At 39.2% G+C, this 24,336-nt stretch overlaps 1 protein-coding gene and 1 long non-coding RNA gene across 5 annotated transcripts in view; both read left to right on the forward strand.

Annotated features, from left to right (window-relative positions):
- Positions 1-1,818: 1,818 nt before the first annotated feature.
- Positions 1,819-15,550, forward strand: LOC130437012 (NACHT, LRR and PYD domains-containing protein 12-like). 4 transcript variants are annotated; one of them, XM_056768110.1, is made up of 9 exons: positions 1,840-1,939; positions 5,235-5,474; positions 6,682-6,957; positions 7,036-8,836; positions 11,077-11,247; positions 11,391-11,561; positions 11,663-11,836; positions 12,038-12,084; positions 12,162-13,691. In XM_056768110.1, the coding sequence occupies exons 3-9, from the start codon at positions 6,699-6,701 to the stop codon at positions 12,731-12,733; spliced, it is 3,195 nt and encodes a 1,064-aa protein (XP_056624088.1). In that variant the 5' UTR covers positions 1,840-1,939; positions 5,235-5,474; positions 6,682-6,698; the 3' UTR covers positions 12,734-13,691. The 4 variants fall into 4 exon arrangements, with proteins under 4 accessions (XP_056624086.1, XP_056624088.1, XP_056624085.1 ...); XM_056768107.1 differs by lacking the exon at positions 1,840-1,939 and adding an exon at positions 14,054-15,550 and having other exon boundaries at positions 1,948-5,474; positions 12,162-12,410; XM_056768108.1 differs by lacking the exon at positions 5,235-5,474 and having other exon boundaries at positions 1,819-1,939.
- Positions 15,551-18,307: 2,757 nt separating this feature from the next.
- The window catches only part of LOC130436448 (uncharacterized), a 72,284-nt gene continuing 66,255 nt past the window's right edge, over positions 18,308-24,336 (forward strand). Inside the window, exon 1 of the long non-coding RNA XR_008909082.1 lies at positions 18,308-18,535. This is a non-coding gene — a long non-coding RNA (uncharacterized LOC130436448). The remainder of the gene's footprint in view (positions 18,536-24,336) is intronic.

A 24,336-nucleotide genomic window follows, 5' to 3' on the forward strand; every position in this document is an offset into this window, starting at 1 on the left:
TTAGAATTGCTGTTATTGCGTTTGACTGAAAACGTAGCACTGAGACTGGTGGTCTGGATAATGTGTCTAAAATGAGTGGTTACATGTCTGCAGCTGGATATATCTCGAAACGTCTCATGTAACCACCCCCCCACAAATCTACGTCAGGTAATGGAATGATTTGACTAAGACCATCCACATGTCTACGCAAGTAAAGTGGGCGTACCTGTCAGTACAATTGCTTTGGAACCTGATGTTCCAAATGGTAAGAGGCGTTATATTTTCGTCACACGCTTGCAGTATTCAACCAATCACTATGCACTGGTTAACTGGCAAATCATAGCACAATTCGCTTTTCATAGCGATGATCTTTGCAAAAAATCAGCGCGTTTCAGAGAGGCGGGGCAAAGAGGAGATACAAACATGCACGGTATGTGGAAAATACAGCGTTTTTGAACATCAAATCGTGTATTCACATTGTATTACATCTTAAACAAACGATAATATTATTTTGTCATCTTCGTGACCACTTTAATATATCATAAACTGAAATGAATAAGGGGTGATACACATTTCGCATCCTAAACCTTGCGTAAAACGAGCCGCGCCCCTTTCCATCTTGAAACATCGTGACCGCGTCGCTCCCTGTCATGATTCCACTATCATGTCATGTTTATTCTTGTCTTCCAGTGGAGTCATGGCATAGCCTTAGGGTTTTGTGTGAGAAAGACATGGCTTTGTTTATATTTGCTGGCATGCTCTTTCTCGTGTCTCGTCAGTGTTTCCCGCCATCTGTTACCTTAGTGTTTAATCCCCAGCACCTGTTCCTGGTTAATTATCCTTTGTTTGTCTCCCCTTTAAAACACCCTCTTGTTCATTGTCCTGTGCTCGTTCATTGTAGCTGTACCCTCTATCTTGTCTTTGTTCTCTTGGAGCGTCATACCTTTATTAAGTAGTTCCTGTTTATGGCCCTTGTTCCTGTTCGTCGTTGCATCTGTGTGATCTTAGTAAGTGTAGTCTAGTGTTCAAGTTTTTTTTTGTTCAAGTTTTTTATTTTTCTAGTCTGTTTAGTCCGTGTTCTTGTTTTTAATTTTATATATTCCTGTCTTGTTTTCCCCATCGTGGGTTTTGTTTTGTCCTTTTATAGTGTCTTTTTGTATATTAAATATCTGTTTACCCCATACCATCGTTTCACCTTGTCTGCCTGCAATTGGGTTCTCCTGCCATGTCTTCCCAGAAAATCCATGACAGCTCGCTATTTAGACGGGCCTGCTGTGTTTCTACATTTAAAATAACAAACTTGCAAAAGACGCGAAATGTGAAACACCTGCATTGACATGAGCTAACATTGAAATGGATTAATAAATGCTGAAAAAACGAAATTGTTCATCGTTATCTGATGTTGGCCAGTGCATTTACTAATGTTAACTTATAGCACCTTGTTGTAAAGTGTTGCCTGAATAATTATGTTAAAACAATATACAACAACGCACTTAATATATCTAAAAGCGTCGTTTGTACTGTGTATTATTGAAAACTAGGTGTGAATGGGAGGAGTTTTTCTCGTGTAAACATGTTACTGCCAAGTGGTCGTTACCTTTTATCCTGAATTTTTGGGGCATTTTTTGGCCAAAGCATCCTTTAATGTCTGACCCTGATAGACTGTCTGTCACCGTTTAAAGCTGCCACAAAATCCGTTGAAAGAAATGCCTGACCGGTTGTAACGGGGAAGGCGGGGCCGGTAGCGTGAGTTATAGTGGGAATCAGCCTGTGCTTTTCTACGGCCGCCATCCCACCTCACGGCTCTAATACCCGCCTTCCTCGTTACGCCACTTTTTACAAAACCAGGAAATAGCTAAGCAGCCGATAGCCGAAACAAAAATGAGGAAGAAGGGTCACAGTTTCCGTTGCTCAAGAATTCAGCATGTAACACTTAACACAAGAGACAAATAACATTACGGTAAGTTGGAAAATATGTTGATTTGCTACTTTTGAATAGTGTGTCACGGTAAACCGTATTTTATGTACTAACTATCAAGAAACCAACATGAATTTTAACAAATTGTAACCTACTTATATTATGGTGAAACTATTCAGTGTTCAAGATCTCTCTCCCTTTCGTTGGGACTGATTTTTCTTGACGATATAATTTATTTAGGTTTCAAGGAAATCTTTCTTCTTTATTAGTTATAAGTAATGACTACAGTGTTAGTGCAACACTTTTTTTGCAACACACAATTTTGCAGATATTATTAATGATCTAACAGTAACATTACACAACAACTAAAGGTTGCAAAATGGGATAACGTGCTCTATATATAAAAAGTGTGTATAACATCTTATCATCTTAACTTAAATCTCAGTCGTGTTCTACAAAACCATCCACCAATCTTAACGGATTTTAGTAATGCAAATCTGTTTTTCATTTTTAATCATCTTAGTAGTCATGACACTACGGTGTCCACAAAAATGGTTTGCATAACAGTCTGCATTTTCCTTCCTTTTTGGGAGGCGTGAGTTACTGGGGGACTGCTGACTTTACAGAATAAGATAAGAGTTCTCTGTATTACTGTGTCCCAAGGATTCTCAGAGCCAGACTCTAACTACAATCTTCTCTCCTTTAAACAAAACAGTTTCATCTGTTAGTTACATAATATTTCAAGATATTTTATTGCAGTTGTACAAAGATCTTATGAACTGAATTTTTTTAAATAAAAATACATTTTGTTTTAATTGAACATTTCACTGTAAAAGGAATGGAAACACTTATGAACTGTCTGTCTAATGTGAAAGCCTGTCTTTTAAATTTTTAAAATTTTTTTTAAATGAGAGTAAAACTTTAATAACTGTGTTCAGGCAATCTTTCAGACTCTTTTAGTACACCTAAAATAACCCTGGGTGAGCTCTGCGAAGCCTTGGGTTAATACCTGGGTTTTGTTTTAGATGATGGTTTAAATTTGATGAACAAATACAGTGATCAAATCTTGTTTAGCTTCGACTTTAGCTAAGGTAAAACCTATTTTGACGGACAAAAACTTTGAAAAATTAATCCATGCCTTTGTAACATCAAGTATTCCCCTGGTTCCCGTGATTCTTTGAGTTGTTCTAGTGTCTGGCTTTGTCGATTGGGGCTGCTGTGTCCAGTATGGAGGAGAGCAGTCATGCCAGTCTATGGATCGTCTGAGCCTGTAAACACAAGATACGCTTGTCAGATTGATCAGGAGATGTTTCTCACCTCCGTGTTTGTGGCTGTGGCTTTTGTAGCCGAGAGTGATGAGCCACAGTTGGTGATGACGGGCAGGTGTGCTGCTCTAATTTCCTCCCTCTCCATGGCGACGCTTATTGCACCAGGGTTGACGCGTCACAATTAGCATGTGCTTTGTCTTCTTGTGTTATTGCTCCTGAGGATTATTGAATCCAGCTCACCCTGAGCCCACGCCAGAATTCTCTTTTTCCCAGCTCTTTGGTCCAGAACCTCCACAGCGCATGGAATCATGTGTTGATGACCAAAAGGGCCAGAACTTCTCCTTCCACCACCTGCCAGAGGCCACAGGTAACCCAGCAACCCCACTCACGAGCTCTTCCTGGCAATTCTGCTGCACCGCGAGTTTGCACATGGATCCCGAGCCCACTGCTTCAGAGTTCCCCCAGGACTCCATTGCGGTGGCCGTCGTGACCTTGATGCTAGCTTACGCCTCAGGACCTTGTCGGGACAAGTTGGCTATCGCCCCGCTGCTCCCAACACTCCCAGGTGGACCAGCTGCTGCAAGCGCCCGTGGTAGGCCACAGTCATGTTAGGTCTCTCCAGTCTCTTTGCCATGACCATGGCGGCCGTTCCCAGCTCCTCATCTCCCGGCTCCAACATCATGGCCACGGCAGCCGTTCCTGTTTCCCCGTCTCCTGGCTCCAACGTCACGGCCACTGCGGCCACTTGGTTCCCTGTTCGCATGGCAAATGTACTTACATAATTCCTGTTTCACATGTGCACTTGCTGAAGTGTTGTTACCAATGTCATGTCACACATTTATACTTGGACCAGCTATGCAGTGGGTTGTTACATGTGTGTAGTTACACAATTAGTACAGTTGTAGAGACTCTGTACCAATGTGTACTTGCATTGTGGTTACAACTAGGAACACATCTAGTTACCATGCAAGTTCAGAGTTATTAGAACCACTTAATATAAAACGGGCCCAAAAAGGGTCTTCCATTCCATTCCATTCCATTCCATTTTCTACCACTTATCCGAACTACCTCGGGTCACGGGGAGCCTGTGCCTATCTCAGGAGTCATCGGGCATCAAGGCAGGATACACCCTGGATGGAGTGCCAACCCATCGCAGGGCACACACACACACACTCATTCACTCACGCACTCACACCCTACGGACAATTTTTTCCAGAGATGCCAATCAACCTACCATGCATGTCTTTGGACCAGGGGAGGAAACCGGAGTACCCGGAGGAAACCCCGAGGCACGGGGAGAACATGCAAACTCCACACACACACAAGTCGGAAACGGGAATCAAACCCCCAACCCTGGAGGTGTGAGGCGAACGTGCTAACCACTAAGCCACCGTGCCTCCCTTCAAAAAGGGTCTTATTAAACTATTTAAAAATCAGTGACAGCCACCTAATCCAAACTAAGGCATTGGAAAGAAACTGGGGCTTAGTTACAGTCACCAGCTGCATTGCCCTCTAAAATTCACAAGAGGCCACTCTCCACATCACCCAGACTTCATTCACTACATTTCCCATAAGTTATTGCCTGTATTCAATGTCTAATCATTCCCACCTGTTTCTTGTTATCTGTTTAGTTTGGTCTATTTAAACCTGGTTTTGTCAGTCATCCGTTGCTTGGTTTTGTGTTTGTTACAGTTGCTTCCAATTATTGTTTTCCATGTCATGCCCTGGATTTTTTTATATGGTTTGAACTGTCTCTCTGGGTATAACCTGTTCCTACTCTCGGATTTGCCTGTGGATTACCCCTTTAATAAAACTGCGTTTGGATCTTCATCTCTAAGCCTGTTCAATATTTTTCCACAGTAACTGTAACACATAACAGTTCCTTTTACTTTGTAATTAAATTAGTTAACGCCACTACATGTTACTAGTCAATCCCCAACACAGTGAGCACAATACACAGTTAAATAAACCCTACCACCAAGACAGAGCAAATCCTCTGCCCCTTGTGCCCAGGCCTGTCATGCTTGTTGTGTTTGTGTGTTCATTCCTCATGTCTGTTGGGTTCCAAGCACCCGGTTCCAGTTTGCTGTGCCTGACCGGTATCCGCGTTGTTGTGGATTACTTAACGGACTTCTGGAGATTTATCAGTGGCGGATTTATTCCAGCATCAAGCTATCCTCGTTTCACAGAGGATTATCCAACTGGGAAACTACTACTAGTTCATGGTGTTGTTTTCACACTCTCCATCCAGCCATCCATTTTCTACCGCTTATCCTGGGACGGGTCGCGGGTTTACACACTCTGTCAAGGTAAATAAAATATAGGATCCTCAAGTTTTTCACCCTGTGACAAGGCCATCCTGAAACTAAAGTACTATTTGGTTGGATTAGTTTCACATGAGGAGTTGGGGTAAAATAATTCTACCACAGGAAATCCGTAATGTGAATAGGCAAATCACACAGAAAATCTCAGGAAAACTACCTGAAGTGGGAGGGGTAACTCTATTCATGCCCTGCCGTTAACCCAACTCCCACATCGCCCGTAAACTCACAACATGCCACCGATTCTACAGACAAAAGAAGTGATTCTACAGTCAAAAAACGAAATTCACTATCTATCTATACGGTATATCCTGTCATTTTATAAGTACACCTGTTTAATTGATTGTTAAAGAGATGAATGAAAATTGTGTCATCATTTAGTCACCCTTATGTCATTTCATACATTTCTAAATTACTTTGTTCTGATGAAATTAGAGAAAGATATTTGGAAGAATGCTAGCTATTTTTACTTCTGGGACATCATTGACTACCTGTCACAGTTTTAGTCTGTTGGTTTTGTATTCTGTGTTCCTTTGCGAAGTCCCACACCTGTTTCTGTTCATCCTAATTATGTTCCCCTCTGTATTGAAGCCCTGTTCTTTGACGGTTATTGTTTATGGTTTTGTGTGCTTGTGTTCCTGTGTTTTTGATAAAACCCTTCGGAAGATACTCCGCACATTTTACACATTGGATACACGTTACACTACCATAGTAGGACAAATTTAATGGTATTCAGAGGAGCCCCAGAACTGTTTGTTTTCCAAATTCTTAAAAATATAAAATTTTGTTCGCTAGAACTAAAAAATATAGTAATGAATGATGTCCCAGCACAAAAAAATGCTAACATTTTTCGTTATATCTTTCTTTGTGTTCAACAGAACAAAGACATTTATAAAAGTAAATGATGACAGAATTTTCATTTTTGGGTGAACTGTCCCTTTAACACAAATTGCTAATATTATCACATGGCATCAACTCAATGCATGTAGGAATTAAGACGTGATAAAGATAAAATTTGAGCATCAGAACATCTTTAAACATTGCATCAAAAGTGCATTATCTATATGTTTATCTAATGTACTGTATATTTCATTGCACGGCTGTGAAATGACACTAACAGTTTTGTCAATTCTGATCGTTTCATCATTGTAGAATGCAGACATCATTGACAAATGTTCTTCTTCTTGTCCTGCAGAGGTGGATCAGCACTGGATGATGGCGTCTGTTTCAGAGCTCCTAAAAGACTCACTGAATGAGCTGATAAAAGATCAACTCAAAGAGTTTCGATGGGAACTGAAGAGTCATTATGGTATTTCAGCTTCTGAACTGGAGAATGCAGATGTCTTAGACACAGTAGATAAGATAGTGGAGCATCATGGGCCAGAAGAAGCTGTGAAGGTCACGCTTACAATCATGAGGAAAATGAACCAAAACCATCTGGCTGAACTGCTAGAGAACAAACACAAAGAAGGTAAAACAAAAAGTTTTGTCGTTTGGGTAATTCAAATGATGGATTTTTTTTTGAAAAAGTTTGTTTTTCTCCTCAAAGGTGCAGCTAAATTTAAGAATAAAGCTGTTGAGCGTGATTACAGCGAATTAAGCAACAGACTGAAGAACCTCTTGAAACAGGAATATGAGAGGATATTAGACGGTAATTCAGAGTCCAGCCATCTGAAATACCTGAACGATATTTATACTGATCTCTTCATTGTGGAGAATGAGACTGGTGGAACAATGAGTGAACATGAAATGAGAAAAATTGAACTAAATCTAAACAGAACTGTTGCTGAGGAGACACCAATGAAGTGCAACAACATATTTAAAGTCCAGTGTGATACGGGTCGACGAAACAGAAAAGTGCTGACAATGGGCATCGCAGGTGTGGGCAAAACTGTCTCTGTCAATAAATTCATCCTAGACTGGGCTGAAGGGAAAGAAAATCCGGAAATCCTCTTTATTTTTCCTCTTCCCTTCCGTCAGCTGAATCTGATTCAAGAGGACTGCAGTTTAATGGAACTGATTCATGAATACTTTAGTTGCGCTAAACAACTTTCTTCTCTCCCTGAAGAAGAAGGTAAGGTGATGTTCATCTTTGATGGTCTGGACGAGTGTCGCTTCCCTTTGAGCTTTAAGAAGAGCGAGCGATTGACAGATGTCCATAAGAAAACAAGAGTTGACGTCCTAGTTATAAACCTGATCCAGAGAAATCTGCTTCCCTTTGCTCTCATCTGGATCACCTCCAGACCGGCAGCAGCCCATCTGATACCTCGACGCCACATTCACCAGGTGACAGAGGTACGAGGATTTAATGATGAACAGAAGAAGGAATACTTCACTAAAAACAGCAGTGCAGATGTGTCCGAGAGAATAATCTCACACATCAAGAGATCCAGAAGTCTGTACACCATGTGTCACATTCCCGTCTTCTGCTGGATCTCTCTCTGCGTTCTTCAGCCTCTGCTAGCTCGAGAGACTCTTGACAAAATTCCCACAACTCTCACAGGGATGTACATCTACTTCTTACTTTCACAAAAGGAACAGATGACAAATAAATACAGTGATGATCTTCCAAAGTCTTTTGAGGATGTTGTTCTTAAACTCGGGAATCTGGCCTTCAAACAACTTCAGAAGGGAAATCTGATTTTCTACAAAGAAGATCTTGAGGAATGTGGGCTAGATGTCAGTGAAGGTTTGGTTTTCTCTGGGTTATGTACTCAGATTTTTCACACAGAAAAGCCTGTTTCTGGTAGGAAGGTCTACAGTTTTGTACATCTTAGTGTACAGGAGTTCCTCGCTGCCCTCTTTGTGCTTTTCATTTACAAAGTCAAAAAAACAAACTCATTCCCTCTCAATCTGGCTGAAAAACTCATTTGGAATTTCAATAATTCACTGTTTGACCTTCATAGGACTGGAATTAAAAATGCCCATCGAAGCAAGAATGGACACCTGGATCTTCTCCTGCGGTTCCTCATGGGTCTCTCACTGGAGTCAAATCAGAATGACCTGAAAGATCTTCTGCCCACACTGAATATTACTGGAGAAAACATGATACAGACTGCTGAATATATCAAAATGAGGATTAACAAAGCAAAATCATCAGAGAAGAGCATCAATCTCTTCTACTGTCTGAATGAACTGAAAGATGATTCACTGATAACAGAAATCCAGCAGTATCTGAATTCAGGAGGTCTTTCAGCACAAGATGTCTCTTCTGGTCAGTGGTCTGCTCTGGTGTTTGTGCTGCTGATGTCTGAAGAGATTCAAGAGATGTTTGAGCTGCAGAAATACAGAAGATCTGATGAAGGTGTGAATCGACTTCTGCCAGTGATCAGAAACAGCAGAAGAGCTCTGTAAGATTGAATTTTCATTCATTCATATTAGTGATGCCATAAAATAATTGTTGTGATTTATTTTGCATAATCCGCTAAAAGGCAATTTTTGATTACTGTTTTATAAAAAACAGTTACCAAAAATGGTATTTCACATCCTGCTCAATGTTTTCTTCAAAACAATTTGGGAACAATTTACTTGAAGGGGTGTTCATAACACTGACATGACACCTTCATAATCATGACACATGAATCCCAGGGGATTGAAAATACCTATGTAAAATGTATAGGATAAAGCAATGTAAATCGCTTTGGATAAAAGCATCTGCCAAATGTCTAAATGTAAATGAATATGAAGATGTTATGCATGTTTATGACAACTGTCATTAAGTGTCATTCTCTGATTTATGTCCTTTTTCATTCAAAGTTGACATTGTTTGAGTTGTCTTTGTTATTACAACTTAACATAAAGGAATACATAATATCCTGTCAGTGTCTCTGTCAAAATTATCTAAACATGCTGTGCTAACTCTACTATCCACCACTGTTACCCACGTATATTGTCTTATCTGTAGATTATTAATCCGCCGCCTGTCTAAAAGTTCTGTCTCTCTATTTTTTGCGGATAGTTTAGATGAAGACTGAAAATAAGTGTCTTCAGTAGTGCAGTCAACAATAAAATTATCATCACAGTTCCAGTTCCAATTCGTTTATTCTATTATTTCAGATACCAAAGCACCCTTGTGCTCATGCCTCCCACCCTTAATATTAAGTGAGCCAACCCTCAATATTTCCATAAAGAGAAAGGGAAGAAAGAAAAAAAAAACAGAGAGAAAGATTTTTTAAAGACACTTTATGCATGGTTGGTCACAAATGTGCTTCAACATTCTCTTCTTTTCCACTTTTCTTAGCTTTCTAATAGCAGTTAAATGTTCCTTTAATCGAAACCTCTTCTTTTTCATTTGCGGAGGATCCTGAGAACTCGCTTCAAGCTGTGAGCAGAAATCTATGTCTTGCAAAGAGGCAGTTTCATCTGAGAGAGCATCAACTGCTCAGATTGTAAATGTATAGCTAAACAGGTGTGTTTTTAATCTGGATTTTAAAGTAGCCACTGTTTGTGAACAGATTCCAGCTACGGGTGGCGAAATGGCATAACATCGACTCGCCTTGTTTTGAGTGAACCCTTGTTATCTCTAACTAACTTGATCCTAATGATCAGAGAAGTCTGTTTGGTTTATATTCAATAAACATATCTGAAATGTATTAAGGTCCTAGACCACTGGGTGATTTATGGACAAGTAAGAATACTTTGAAGTTGATTCTAAAACTAACTGGTAATCAGTGTAAGGACATGATGATTGGAGTGATATGCTCCGATTTTTTGGTTCTGGTCAGAATCCTAGCAGCTGCGTTCTGAATGAGCTACAGCTCAGTCTGATGGTCTTTTTGGGAAGGACTGTAAGGAGTCCTAATTTCTCTTAATCTTTGTATGAGACAAAACATCTGATTCTGGCTATGTTTCTGAGATGGTAGTAGGCTGATTTGCTTATTGCTTTGACATGACTGCTCAAACTAAGGTCAGACTCTAAAATGACACCAAGATTTTTACCTTACTTTGTGTCTTTAGGCCTCTTATGTCAAGGTCTGTGTTTACCTTGTTAGTTTCATCCTTGTTTCCAAAAACAATGACTTCAGTTTTGTTTTTATTCAATTGAAGGATGTTTTGACACAAAAAGAGCTCAAAAGAGATGTTGTTGGAGAGAGGCAGAGTGTGTGTATTGAGAGGGGCTGTGAGTATGTTGTTTCTGACGACTGAAGCATGTTGTTTTTGCACATATTTCCACCTACATAATAATAACCGTCTTCGTTCTTCTCTCTCAACCAACAATACAGCAGTTCTTATACACATACTAGTCACTTCACGTATAGACTATTGTAATGCCCTTCTCACTGGTGTTCCCTCCAAATTACTATACAATCTCCAGTTGGTTCAGAATTCTGCAGCCTGTGTTCTTTCTAGGAGAATTTAATAACACGTCTCAAAATGTATTTTTTTACTCTGGCTTTTTTATAATATGCTCTACTGCGTCTTTACTGCATTTTCTCTGTGTATACTGAGTGTTTGTTGTGTTTTTTTGTCTTCCGCAGTGATTTGTACTTTTATTTTATTCTTTGCCTGTCTGCGTGGTGACCTTAGGTGTTTTAAAGGCGCCATTAAATAAAACGCATTATTGTTATATGCTTTCTTTCTTCCTGAACAGTCTACAGAGCTGTAATCTGACTGGCAATTGTTGTGAAAGATTGTCTTCATGTCTACAATCATCAAACTCCCTGAGAGAGCTGGACCTGAGTAACAATGATCTACAGGATTCAGCAGTGAAGCTGATCTCCGATGCTCTCAGGACTCACAACTGTCAACTACACATACTGAGGTCAGACATTTTTATTAAAAAGTATTTTATGGCAATAAAAGATAGTGCCTGTCACACAGTAGATGTTCTTAACAAACTCTGAAACAGCTAGACTTTGTGTTCTTAAAACTTCTTATGGATCAATTTTGTTTGGTTCTGTTTAGATTGTCCGGGTGTAATATGACTGGTGAGGGTTGTGAAAGTTTGTCTTCATGTCTACAATCATCAAACTCTCTGAGAGAGCTGGACCTGAGTAACAATGATCTGAAGGATTCAGGAGTGAAGCTGATCTCTGATGCTCTCAAGACTCACACCTGTCAACTACACACACTGAGGTGTTTATCTCTAGAGACTGATTTCACAAAAGCATTATAATAAGAAAACTGACGAAGACCACATGAAGAGTTTGTTGGCATGTTGATGTGTGTGTTTGTAGGTTATCAGGTTGTATGGTGACAGCTGAAGGTTGTTGTTATTTGGCTTCAGCTCTGAGTTCAAACCCGTCACACCTGAGAGAGCTGGATCTGAGCTACAATCACCCACAACACTCAGCACTTCAGCTGCTATCTGATAGACTCAATGATCCAAACTACACACTCAACAAACTCAAGTATGACACACAACACTATACTGCCATACTGACCTGTGTGTATGTGTCTGTAGAGACAGACAGCTGGAGTTTAAACGTGAAAATTGTATTATAACATGTATTCAAATAGACACTTTTATCCACAGCAGTTTACAAAATAGTTGTGTGTCAGAATGTTTGTCATTTAATGATGTCATGTTTGTTTGTTTTGTGTATGTGTAGTTTGGATCATGAAGGAAGGTTCAGAATTACAGAAGGACTACACAAGTGTACGTCTACACTCACACACACATACAGTACATACATGTTGTTTTGTTGTGTTATAACGGTCTCTTCTTGTGTTCAGATGCCTGTGATCTCACATTGGATCGAAACACAGCAAGCATTCGCCTCATACTGTCTGAAAAAAACAAAAAGATCACACATGCAGAAGAGAATCAGTCGTATCCTGATCGTCCAGACAGATTTGATTGTCCTCAGGTTTTGTGTGGAGAGAGTTTGACTGGACGCTGTTACTGGGAGGTTGAATGGAACGGGCTTGATTGGCATATATCAGTGGCATATAAAAGTATCAACAGGAAAGGATGGGCTGACAGTGAGTTTGGACTCAATGATAAATCTTGGAGTCTGAAGTGTTCGGATAACAGACTCATTGCATGTCACAAAAATAATTTTGACTTTGTGTCCGTTGCTTCACGTAGCTTTAAGAGAGCAGGAGTTTATGTGGACTGTTCAGCCGGCACTGTGTCATTCTACAGCATCTCTGACACACACAAACTCACACATTTATACACATTCAACACAACATTCACTGAACCTCTGTATGCTGGATTTGGAGGTTTTCAGATTGGTTCCTCAATGTCTATATGTAAGAAGAAACAGCCTGGGAGAAAAACCAAAAAGGCTTTTCGCCCTTGAAATGTTTAACCCAGTGTTATTCAAAACCCTTGGTGAACAGAATCCTAGGTTTACCGTTTCACACTGCTTACAATTTACCAAGGGTTAAGAGATAACCTTGGGTATTCATAACCTGATGTTTGGTTAGCCATCACTAAACCCTGGGTAAACATTCTTATTTGCATATTTGCGGTGATTGTTGCATGGCGCTCAGAGATTCTGTGACCCTCCACAGCTTGTGATATGAAAACATTTTAAATTAAATATAACATTTTGATGGGGTGTACGTTGATAAGCGTCTGGTTGTATCATTCCACCCCCGCTTCATTTCACACTGCACACATTCAGCACCGCAATGCAGGGTTTCATAACCCTGGGTAAAATTTGGGATAGCCCCGCCACCAAAATATATGAGTTAATTATTAGTTAATCTGGGGTTTAAAAAAGGGTTTAGAATGCAGATAACCCGGGGTTAATTGCAGTGTGAAAAGCCTTCTTGTGTATCAAAATAGTTGCTTTCTGAAACAAACCTTACAGCACATAGTTGATCTCAATTCCCTGGCACGGATGTATGCAAAAGCATTTCGTAATCTTTCTTTACTAAAAACTGTGTTTTACTTCATGAAACAAAGATTCATCGGACAGTCTTCACCGATTTATTCAAATAATGTGAATCTGTTCATAATTTTTTGTTATCTTTTTAGTGGCCAGACACAAAAGTGTCCGCAGAAACATTTTATTTCAGGCCACAAGTTGTACAATTTACAGCATAGTTTTCCTCCTCTTGTGTGTTTTTGTAAGTGTGTGAGCTACCGAATGACAGCCGACTCTAACAGCCAGGTTACGATGAGATTTCTCTGATCAATAGAGATGTTATTCATTTATTTATTTTTAATATCTGTTTACATGTTTAAAAACTAGGCTACAATTAAACAACACATTCAGTAATTACAAACATAATAAAAATTCATTAAAATAATTAATTTCAGTGTGTTTCTTTCAATTAAGAGATTCCAACTAATTTTATTGCGTAGTAGAAAACTGCACATTTGATCACGACTTTCTTTTAAGAGATCTCGAAATTTTGCTATTATATGTACTGCTATATATTAATTGAATCTTTCTATAATCTTTCTTAGATCTTTCTATAAGTGCTATAAAAACCAATCAGATGTATTTATGATGTTCAAGATTATTTTTGTGCATTCAAAGAGGGTTTGTACTGGAGTAGAGTTAATTAAAGTGATAGTTCACTCAAAAAGACAGTTTCTGTCATCATTTACCAAAACAATTTAAGTATGTGTTTGTTGACTCACCTGTTTGACTTTCTTTCTTCCCCAGAACACAAAAGAAGATACTTTGAAGAACGTTGTTAACGGACCCTGGCATTGGTTTTGCCATACAACAGATGTGGGCAATAGTGCATATGGGTGGGCTAAGAGGGCTGAAGCCCCGAGTGTTTTCAGTTAAAGCCACAAATGTATTTCGATAGCAATCGGTCAGCCCAGCGTCTTACAAAGTGGGCTACTGCGAAAAAGTTATGTGTGTTGTTGTTGTTGTACTGTCATCCATTGGCAGGAGTGTAGCATCATTACATATGTGCTTGAGTAATAGTCAAGTCAAGTAAAAGTTTATGTATAGAGCACTTTCAACACCATTATAATGGACCAAAGGACTACAAAGTTGCCCAAAAAACAGACCCAATCAAACGCCAACAGCCTGAGAAAGTAGGTGCAGTATACTCAAGAACTTGGCCATTCAATGCCTTATAAACAAGCATCAGCACTTTGTACTGTATTCTGTATGTTACAGTTAGCCAGTGTAGAGATAATACAGATCCCATTATTTTGTATTTGTTAAGTCTCGAAGCAGCATTTTGATCATACTGAAGATTCTTTCATAGCTGCAGTCTGGGATCAGGTGCTGTAAATGGTTGATAGGGCCGTGCCTTCATAGCTTCATGAAGATTCTGGGACACTGATCGCCCGTCCCCTTGTCTCCATGAAGACCTATAGACCGTTTCATTGGATGACCGCGCCAGGACTGCAGTTAACTTCTGGTTTGTGTTTGGCCAGAGACAACACGGTCGACTCCAATGGAATATTTTTTTTCACAACAGTAGCAGTGCGTGGAGCCTCTCAGTAGTTCACGGAAGTTACTTATTACTTGTTACTTACATTGTGACAATCTTTGAACCCATTTAAAGACATACGTCTGTAGTGGAGTAGGCGGGGCGAGACCGTGGTTCGAGACCGGTGAGTATTTGTTAATGAGCGCCAGCTGTGCGCGCACCGGTCTCGTAACAAGTAGGAGCTCGGGAGCATAAGAGAACAAGCGACCGGACCGTCGATGAGAGAGGACCGGGCCCGAACATGTTTATGTTTGTATTTATGTTTTATTCGCCGGCCGTCGGCCGTGAGGGGCAGCCAGCTGTCTTTTTACTTTTGATTTTATGTGATTAAATGTTTAAATGTTTGCTGGTTCCCGTCTCCTTCCTTCCTTGCCTTGAGCTTTTCTACAACGTCATTTAATGAATACAAATTTAAGAAATAAAGCATTTAAAGAGATACAACTTCCTTGAACTATCTGAAGACGCCATGAATCACGTGACAATAGGGTGACCACCCGTCCCGCTTTGCATTGTACCACACAGCATTTTCACCTCATTTTCATCAGTCTTTTGAAACTTAGTTGTCACATTAAGAAGCATGTTCTTTATCCCGAAACGCACACGAGACGTTGTGTCAAAAGCAGCAACCCGGTGCACACCAGTGTCCAACGAGCTCATACATACTCAACTCTTTTTTTAAAGCCTGACTTTTACCTAATGTATGAGAAGACGGCAGTGATTTCAGTCATCAAGATGATGTGACGTCTAAAACAATCACATGTGTGGCTTTGAAACCGTTTTTAGCCTATAGGATGTGGTTAGCGTACCAAATTAAAAATGATTTGCAAATCATTAAATGCATTATTTAACAATTATAAATTTTAAAGAGAAACTCATTTTCATTATTTGTTTGTTCATTATTCCTTTAGTTTTCTCTTTTTGAGAAGATCTTCTAAGTTTACAAAATGATACTCCATAAAAATGTTTATGTTATATAACATTTTATCTATGTCTTAATTGGGTTGTAGTTGGAATAGACTACATAACAAATGATTTTTATAAGCTAAAAAATTATATAATTTTTTTTCATTACCTTATTATATCACAATTTCAATGGTGTCCCACACAAACAGATGACCTGTCCCACATTAGGTTTGTTGGGTGGTGTTCACCCTACGTGACACGCAAAAATTTTGATCTTCTGTTGTCGCCATTCTTTCTCTCAACAGCCTTGCCCCGCCCCTCTCTCAAACGCAGGGATTTTTTAAAAAGCTCATCGCTATGAAAAGCAAGATGTTCTATCATTGGTCAGTTAACCAGTGCGTAGTGATTGGTAGAATACTGCAAGTGTGTGACGGAAATGTAACGCCACTTACCATATTTGGAACATCAGGTTTCAAAGCAATTGTACTGACAGGTAAATCCACCTTATTTGCGTATACATTTGGGCGGTCTTAGTCAAATCATACCCCGAACTGACCTAAATTTGTGGGGGGGGTTTACACGAGGCGTTTCAGACAGGTCTGGGTGAGGATTCACTTTTATATAGAATGCATCTTTTATTACAACACAATTTTAGCAATTTGCATTGGCAACTTATAACACACCAAAGACACCAAATATTATCGCTGTATAAGCTTCCCCATAGGCAACCCAATGCACGTGAATTTGTAGACCTAGCAGTAACCGATGTTACAAAACTTCATAAAATGTGCATGTAGTATAGCAGTCTTTTGGCTCCAGAGGGGTATATACTAATAGCTCAAACTAGATTCTGAGGTCGCAGCTGGTGGTTAGCCGTTTGCGCATAGCGTGCTCGCTATATAGCAGCTAAAGTGCTAGCGTAAGCAACATTTGCAGTCACCCAAAACACAACGCATGGACGTAATAATATGTATATAGTTATATGTTCGGAAACACTCTCGCGACCAGGAGTTGTGCTTTGGGTAATAGGTGCAATCACTAACGTACACTCAGGGGTGCCGCCAGAAATTCTGGGCCCTATGGAAACCAAAATTTCTGGGCCCCCTAGAAATAGGAAACTAAAAAGGGGGTCTGCTCTTCTGGGCCCTTAGAATCGTCCTAACCTTCCACCCCTTTACGGCGCCCATGCGTACACTCAACTCGCTATGGGAATAGAGCCTAGCAAACTAGCTATAGATCGCCTACCGATAACATTAGTCTTCATGCATGAACTGAGGAATCAGCAACTTTTGACCATACACAATTTATTGTGGTTTGGAAGTCATCGTTTAGAAACACAACACTAAATTTGTGAAGAGTAACGATCATGCTACGTAAGTTATTGAGACCGGCCAACATTACATTATCTCTGGGCTACCTTATGGTTATAAATTGTGAAAAAGTAACATTAGTGCGCAAATAAACAACCTAAGTACATATAGCCTAATAATTTATAAGATCAAATGTAAAGGACAGTAAGGGATTTTTTTACACGTAAGACTTTCTAATCCAGTTGCAAGAAGGTTAGGTCTCCATCCGTTTTGCAATCATTGCTCCTTGCATCTCGCGCCACCGAATGTAAGTCAGTCATATATTGATTCATGTTCAGGCTCGTGTCGTGTCTGATCACTCTCTCTGTTTTCTTCTTTTTTTTTGCTGGCTCTACCACAGTGATGGTTTGGAGACTTGCCTTGTACTAGATCGTTTCATCTTATTCTTCACTGTTTGCTAACTTCGCACAGGCTACGAATAAAATGTTACGTATGTCGTAAAGCAGGTAATTGGCGGGGCTTGTGAACCTACCCATACACTAAAGTTAACAGTGTGATTCAGACGATTGAGGGCTGCTAAAATTCCACTAGTTAAGAGTTTTCCTACCAATTAAATAATTTTAGAGAGATTATTTTAAAGTCGAAAAACTCTCTAGTGTTGCTTTAAGGCAGGGGTCTTCAAGGTCTCTACTGTTGCTTTAAGTCAGAGGTCTCCAACCGTGCAACTTTCGGTTAAAAATATTAAACATGGGGTACAGAAATACTATAACCAATGTTTTCTTTTAAATGCGCACTTGCGCTATGGCGCGGATTCATTGAAGCTCCCGCGCATTGCAATTTTAAACTGCGTGCGTGCAGACAAAAACATCCCTTTCAGGCAGCGGAAGCAAGCAATGGAAGAATCGTTACATCTGCATCATAAAAACGGGTAGGGTTCAAATCAGTGCATTCTCTGTCTCCCTTACGATAAAAAAAGAGTAACGTTTTCTGACTTTGAACGTCAAATGACACCACACCGCTTCTGCATTGTAAACAATATTATAAACAATACTATACTGTTGTAATTAATTACAATAGCACAAAAACTAAATAATAATTATGTACGAGAACAAAAAGACAAAATGTTTTGTAACACAACGCGCTTAAATCATTTATCATGTTGCTTTAGATACTAGTACGCATGCGCAAAGCTTCGTCGGGGCGGCCATATTGAGCGTTGCAATCCTCCCCATTAAGGTACTAGCTATTCAATGGCCGTGACATCTTGTTAATATTAATATATTTGGCCATGCTGCGTTTGTGACGGGGTTTTCAAATTGGCAGAATAACACTTATTTGTCACTGAGTCCGAAGGTACTAGTGCCTACCCATGTTTAAACAAAGCCTTTGCAGAGACAGCGAAATCAAACGCAAAGCCCGTCATATTTATTTATGATATATTACCCTGTCCGTTCCAGCCCCATATTCTTAGCATCACCGGTAAGTTATTTTCACAATTTCCCTCTGCTAAATTGTTTTTAACACTGGTTACAAGATACAGAAAACACGTTTTTTTGTGAATTGTTTTGTGAATAGATTTTTTTACTCAAACAATCTATAGACGTTTCATGAGTTTTAAATGTATATTAATTAGTTTGCACTTTTCTGTTTGTTTTAGTTAAGCCTTAAGAGTCTTAAATGACAAATAGCATACTAAAATGCTCGGAAATCAGTGTACGTTTAAATTTTATTTTTGCCACAAGAGGGCAGCACAATACCACAAAAGTTAGATTTTTTTAGATTAGGGTCTTCGGGAATGAATGGCTCTATGATATCTTTTCGTTAAACAGAGCAACAAATAAAGAATTGATGAAATAATAGAACATTAATCAGGTCATTAAAATGTTTACTAATCGCATACAATTGTCTGGTACTGAAGGAACACTACAGATCTAACATTTGATATTGAAAAAATGTGAACATCTGTTTATACTTTATTAAACCTCTTATGATAGATTCCAGACGTCAAAAATAGTCTATCCATAAGTTTTCTATTTTAATAAGAGGACATAAACATGCGTTTTTGGATGTGACAAGAATAAGATATGAAATATCTGTAGGATTTAAAATGCAAAAACCTAAAGCAACAAAACCCAACAAATGGCGAAGGGATGGCTCTTTATAGAACAAGAAAAGGTGCTTTTCATATTCTCATTCATGAGAAACATTCTGAAAGTTGCACTTACCTGACTCTGGAAAATAGTTCAGAATCATGCTTTAAAAACATTGAGAGCACCAAATGGTGGCATTTGAGCTATCAGCATGGGGAAAACCTTTGGTAAAATCACACACGCATTAAATGCTTGCAGGACTTTGCCTTCGACTTGCTGAAATGCTACATCCTAGTCCCCACATATTTGCCCTACACGTACCGTTTTTGTTAAAGAAACGTTTATCTATTTAGGTGTGTAACAAAACAGTTTTCAAGGACTAGACATAGTAATGTGCACTTGAAGTGATCACTTTTGCATAGACGGCATTAGGATTGTTCGTAATCGTAATCACAGCATTTCAGCTTTTATTATTTTATTAATTTTACTAATTTTATTAATTTTAGAAATTTTACATGTATTTCGTTATTTCCTTTTAATTTACTATATAGTAATAATCGTAGACAAATTCTGTTTGCATAAATGACATCTTATCTTAATAATTACAGCTGATAATCCACATTTTTCTGGATTTAACCTGTGGCAACATTGTTTCTTATGTAATGTTTACTTAACAGTTAAACTATTTATCTGGTGAAGACTCCTTACACTCATTCCTCTCTTTCATCATAGAAGACCATCCGGGAACTTTAAGCATAATCATTTAAAAACAGTACGATTTGGGACGTACTCCTTTCGAATTTTTAACAGTTTAACAGTGTTTTTTTTATACAGTTATACATATCACAAATATTGAATTTACAAAGGAAGCATGTTATAGACCTTGACACCTGCTAACATGACTTGGTTTTCACGCACTTAAGCAGATAATTGCTATAGAGCAGCAGGTTACCAGCGGCCTGCTGTGGGTAGCGTTTTACAGCGTTAACCCCCTCGGCCCTTTCTGATCTGAAGTGAGAGAGCGGGCCATAAAGTGCAGCCGGTGGATGATGTAAAAAAGGAAAGCAGCAGGTGTGACGGCCGCTGTGTAACGTTCCTCTAATGACTCCGCTGAGTTATGGCTTTATTATAGCTGTTATTTTGCTGTATCCCCATCACAACACACAGGCAAGCCACCTGCCTTATCAGTAGTCACATAAAAAGAAAGATATGGACATTATATTTGAAAACTCCAGGAAATACATATAGATATGGTTAAATGTGGCCTCAAAAGTAAAAACTAAGTAAATAATCACTAAATTATCACTTTGCCGGATGATGAAAGTGGAAAGTGAAAGTGACCAATTTTGTCAGGTATGTCATCCCATACCCGAAATGTGACCTCTGCATTAACCCATCCAGCAAGTAGTGAACACACGCACAGCAGGTCGTGAACACACGTACACCCGGAGCAGTGGCCAGCTATCACTGCAGCGTCCGGGGTGCAAGTGGGGGTACCTGCAGGCCCTCTAACCATTAGGCCACGACTGCCCAGTATGATGTAATTAGATTTGGTTAGGTCGTGTGCAAATTCATGTCTCATCGTCATAATGTGTTTGTTAGTAGAAAATGAAAGGGAACAATAATCTGAGATGTGACTCCTCTCCGTGGAACGCCATTTATGTTGGCAGAATGATGGCCGATTATGTTGGATAGATTCTGCAACCTCGCACTGAAAATGCTTAGATCCACAGACATCAACGACAAGTGCTCTTGTCTTGAAATGCAATATGCATTAAGTCAGAAGATCCTTCTGCAAATAGTTTTTTATCATACCCTACTAAGCAATGACTCCGAAACCTTTCTGCTTAATACTCACTCTTCTAGCTTCAAACGCTTTACAGGTCTATTCAGTTTGCCGTATTATTCTGTCAAACTGATTGCACATTGATTCGTAATGTGTTCAAAGCATCCACCTCATTTGAATCATGTTGTCCATATATAGGTTAGAATTTTGGAGTTATTGTTGGATAATTTTACTTGTTTATTTGAGACACTTGATGTCTGTGTATAGTGTTTGTATCAGTGCAAAATCGCAAATTAAAAAAAAATTGCCACCAGCTTTATTTGTGTTATTGCTGTAGGTAGAATATGTGTTCTTTGTAAAGTAAACATCATAATTAGTACACTCGGTTATACTTATTAGGGAACCAGTCGTAAAAACAGCCATATGCCAAACCTGTGCGTCTTATCAGTATAAATCGTTTTGTTGTGCCATAAACAAGTTTTATTTAGGCGAATCCCTCTGCCGAATTGCCTTTTATTAGGGCTGTAGGACAAAATCATACAAAGTGTGTTTCACCTGTGTATTGCAAACTTTATATCGCATTTAATGTAAATCATGAAGTAATGTTTACAATGTACTGCAAGTGTGCCAGATATTTAGATTACAATAGCAATACTTGTTAGCAAAATTATCAATATTAAATGAAATGAAGTTAATTTTATCATTTTGATTTGCTTTCTCTGGGCAGGTTATAGTAACCAGCCTGATTTTTCCAAAAACGTAGGATGTGTGCCTAAACTTCGACCATGATACCCCTTCCCTAAACTTAAAAAGTGAGGTGTGAAGAGATCATTGCAGAATTTGGTATAAGAACGTATTAAGGTTGTTGGGAAAAGTTACTGTATATCAATTCCATCATACGGTATTATAAAGATTTATAAAGAGTAACTAAAGTGATTCAGTAACAACAGTGAAGTGATCAATTCTAAATTTGAATGTACATGTTACAGCTGATAATAACGTGTGTCGTGCTAAGCATTCTTTTATAAGAAGCCAGCTGTATTGTGTTATCCTGAATGAAAATGTTAACTTTGTGTTCATTACATTTCCCTATTTACTTAGTTTTTGCAACAGCTTTACTGATAACCTCTTCAGTGGAGCCGTGAGGATCTATTGTGTTTTCCAAAACCATAAGATCTAGAAATATAAGGCTATGAACACTGTTGAGTTAGATGTTGCTCATTTAGTGCATCAATGTCCTTGTCGTCACTAAGGTCCAAGCTACGATGGCATCATTGTGCCATGACTTGCTGAATAGTATTTGGTGTATTTTCTGTTGCTTTTGAAATCGCTTCAGGTTGGTTGCTACACAAAGTTCAGGCAAGAAACACTTGGGGTTGAAACCGTGAACAAGCGTTAGTAATGTCCTTTCTATGCATGTTCCCAGAATGCGCTCATTAATCAACGGTCGGGCCCTTTTCACTTCATGACACTCTGAGCATTAAGCAATGGTCCTGTGTTTACAGAGAGGGAGGTACCAGGATTTACACCCAAGCTCTTGTGCCTTTCAACACCTTTTGCACAAGCTCTCTGCCTCGGCTCTCTCCGTCAGCTCGAGTTGCTGCTCCCACCTGCCGGGCACAAAGGAAAGTCCTGCACTGGTTACCGACAGAACAATCATATTCTTAAATGAATGATTGGTCGCTATAAAATTATTCTGACACACTTTTGATATTTATTTTGACTGTGAATCAATTTTGTAGTTATTACGGTGCGTCAGTGCAGGTCCTGCAGAAATACATTGCCAAGCATCTATGTTGTCAAAAAGTGTTTAGTTTGTTGATGAGTTATACAGTAAGCACCATCACAGTTGTGTACTTTTTTTATGTACACAAATACATTTGATAGACATTAATCCTCTTAAATCCATTTTCTCCATTTACAGCCGCTATAGCTCTAACAGAGAAACATGCAATGTCGGGGGTGCTTAAAAATGGCGCCATTACATTTTTCATTAAAGGCTCAATTCATTTAAAATCCCCCCATTCACCTTATTCAGATGAGTTATACATATTACGAAATACATATTTAGGGCAAATGAAGGTGAAGGTAACTCTTCTAAAAATAAATGACCTTTTTTTGGCATGAAATTGTAACATGCTATTCTCAACATATTTTGATTATTTTTTGTATAAAATTAAAAAGCATTCACAACAGAGCACCCAATGAGATATAAGACAAGCGATTATCTAGAAAAGTCCAATGGTGAACGCAGAGCAAGAAGAATACAGCAGCAGGCAACGTACCGGGCCTAACCATTGATATTTGAATAGATGGATGCAGGGGGCTTAAAATCCGAAACACTGGTGTCTGGAAAGCTTGCCAACACAGGAACTGAGTAACACAGGTCCCAGTGATTCCACTGTGTGTGGGCTGTTCTCGGTTTTTACCTGTTATTTGCGTTGCCGTTGAGGTATCTGGTCAGCCAATCAGGTTGCGGGAACCCTCCTCAGATGAGCCTCGCTAGGTTGCTAATAAATGAACATAAACGGCCGTTTTACCTACATCTCTTAACTATCGGCCAAGCAAATTAGCAGTCAAATAAGCTGTAACGTCTGTATTATACGTTAACGTAAAACGTTTTCCAAAACCATTAAGCGAAGACTTGTGCTGAGATGTAAATTTATTCCATTCAGTATTTTCTTTTTAAAAGGGTCTGTCATAATTGTGACCATTGTAACCAGTGAGAAATAGTATTCATCAAATCAATATCTATTTCCATATTCCGTGCCTCTGATAATACATGTTTAAGCCCTTGCAGATGGTGTTCCAGGAAGAGGCCGTTGGTAGTGCTTTTCTTACGAGGATTTATTCGAAAAAATAAAAAGGTCAACGTCAACATCACATGACAATGTGAAACCTGCATGTTGCATGCTGCGAAATAAATGGAAATAAAGGAAAACAAAACCCCTACGCTGGGCCTGCAGTTTGCTCTGTCGTTGTCTGGTCACCGCCCAATGGCGCAAATGGCTCGAACCAAGATAGACTTGAATGTTAAGCCAATGCTTAGAAATGAATTGTGAAAAACTGATTGGAGAATGCATCCAGTAATATACAAAGTTATCAGTCGGCTGTTGAAAGAAACCTGAAACGCTTTTCATGCTTGGAAGTGTTGACGGAATTATTGGGTTTAGAATGAGGCTCTTTACCTCTCCACTGTAACTTTTTTTTGCACCTGTTCCTAAAATGTTCATTCCTGTGATCAGTGAAATGCGAGCGACACCTTTCTCATCGTCTTCCTGTTGAGAACATACCCATATTGCCCATTTTCCACACCATCTGGGCAGTCCAGAGTCCCTTTATCCAGAGCTTTAAAATGTGCAGCATCATCATACTAGAAGAGACATGAAGTGCTGTGATATGCC

Source organism: Triplophysa dalaica, chromosome 15 (genome assembly GCF_015846415.1).
Source record: "Triplophysa dalaica isolate WHDGS20190420 chromosome 15, ASM1584641v1, whole genome shotgun sequence".
In the NCBI taxonomy this organism is placed as follows: Eukaryota; Metazoa; Chordata; class Actinopteri; order Cypriniformes; family Nemacheilidae; genus Triplophysa; species Triplophysa dalaica.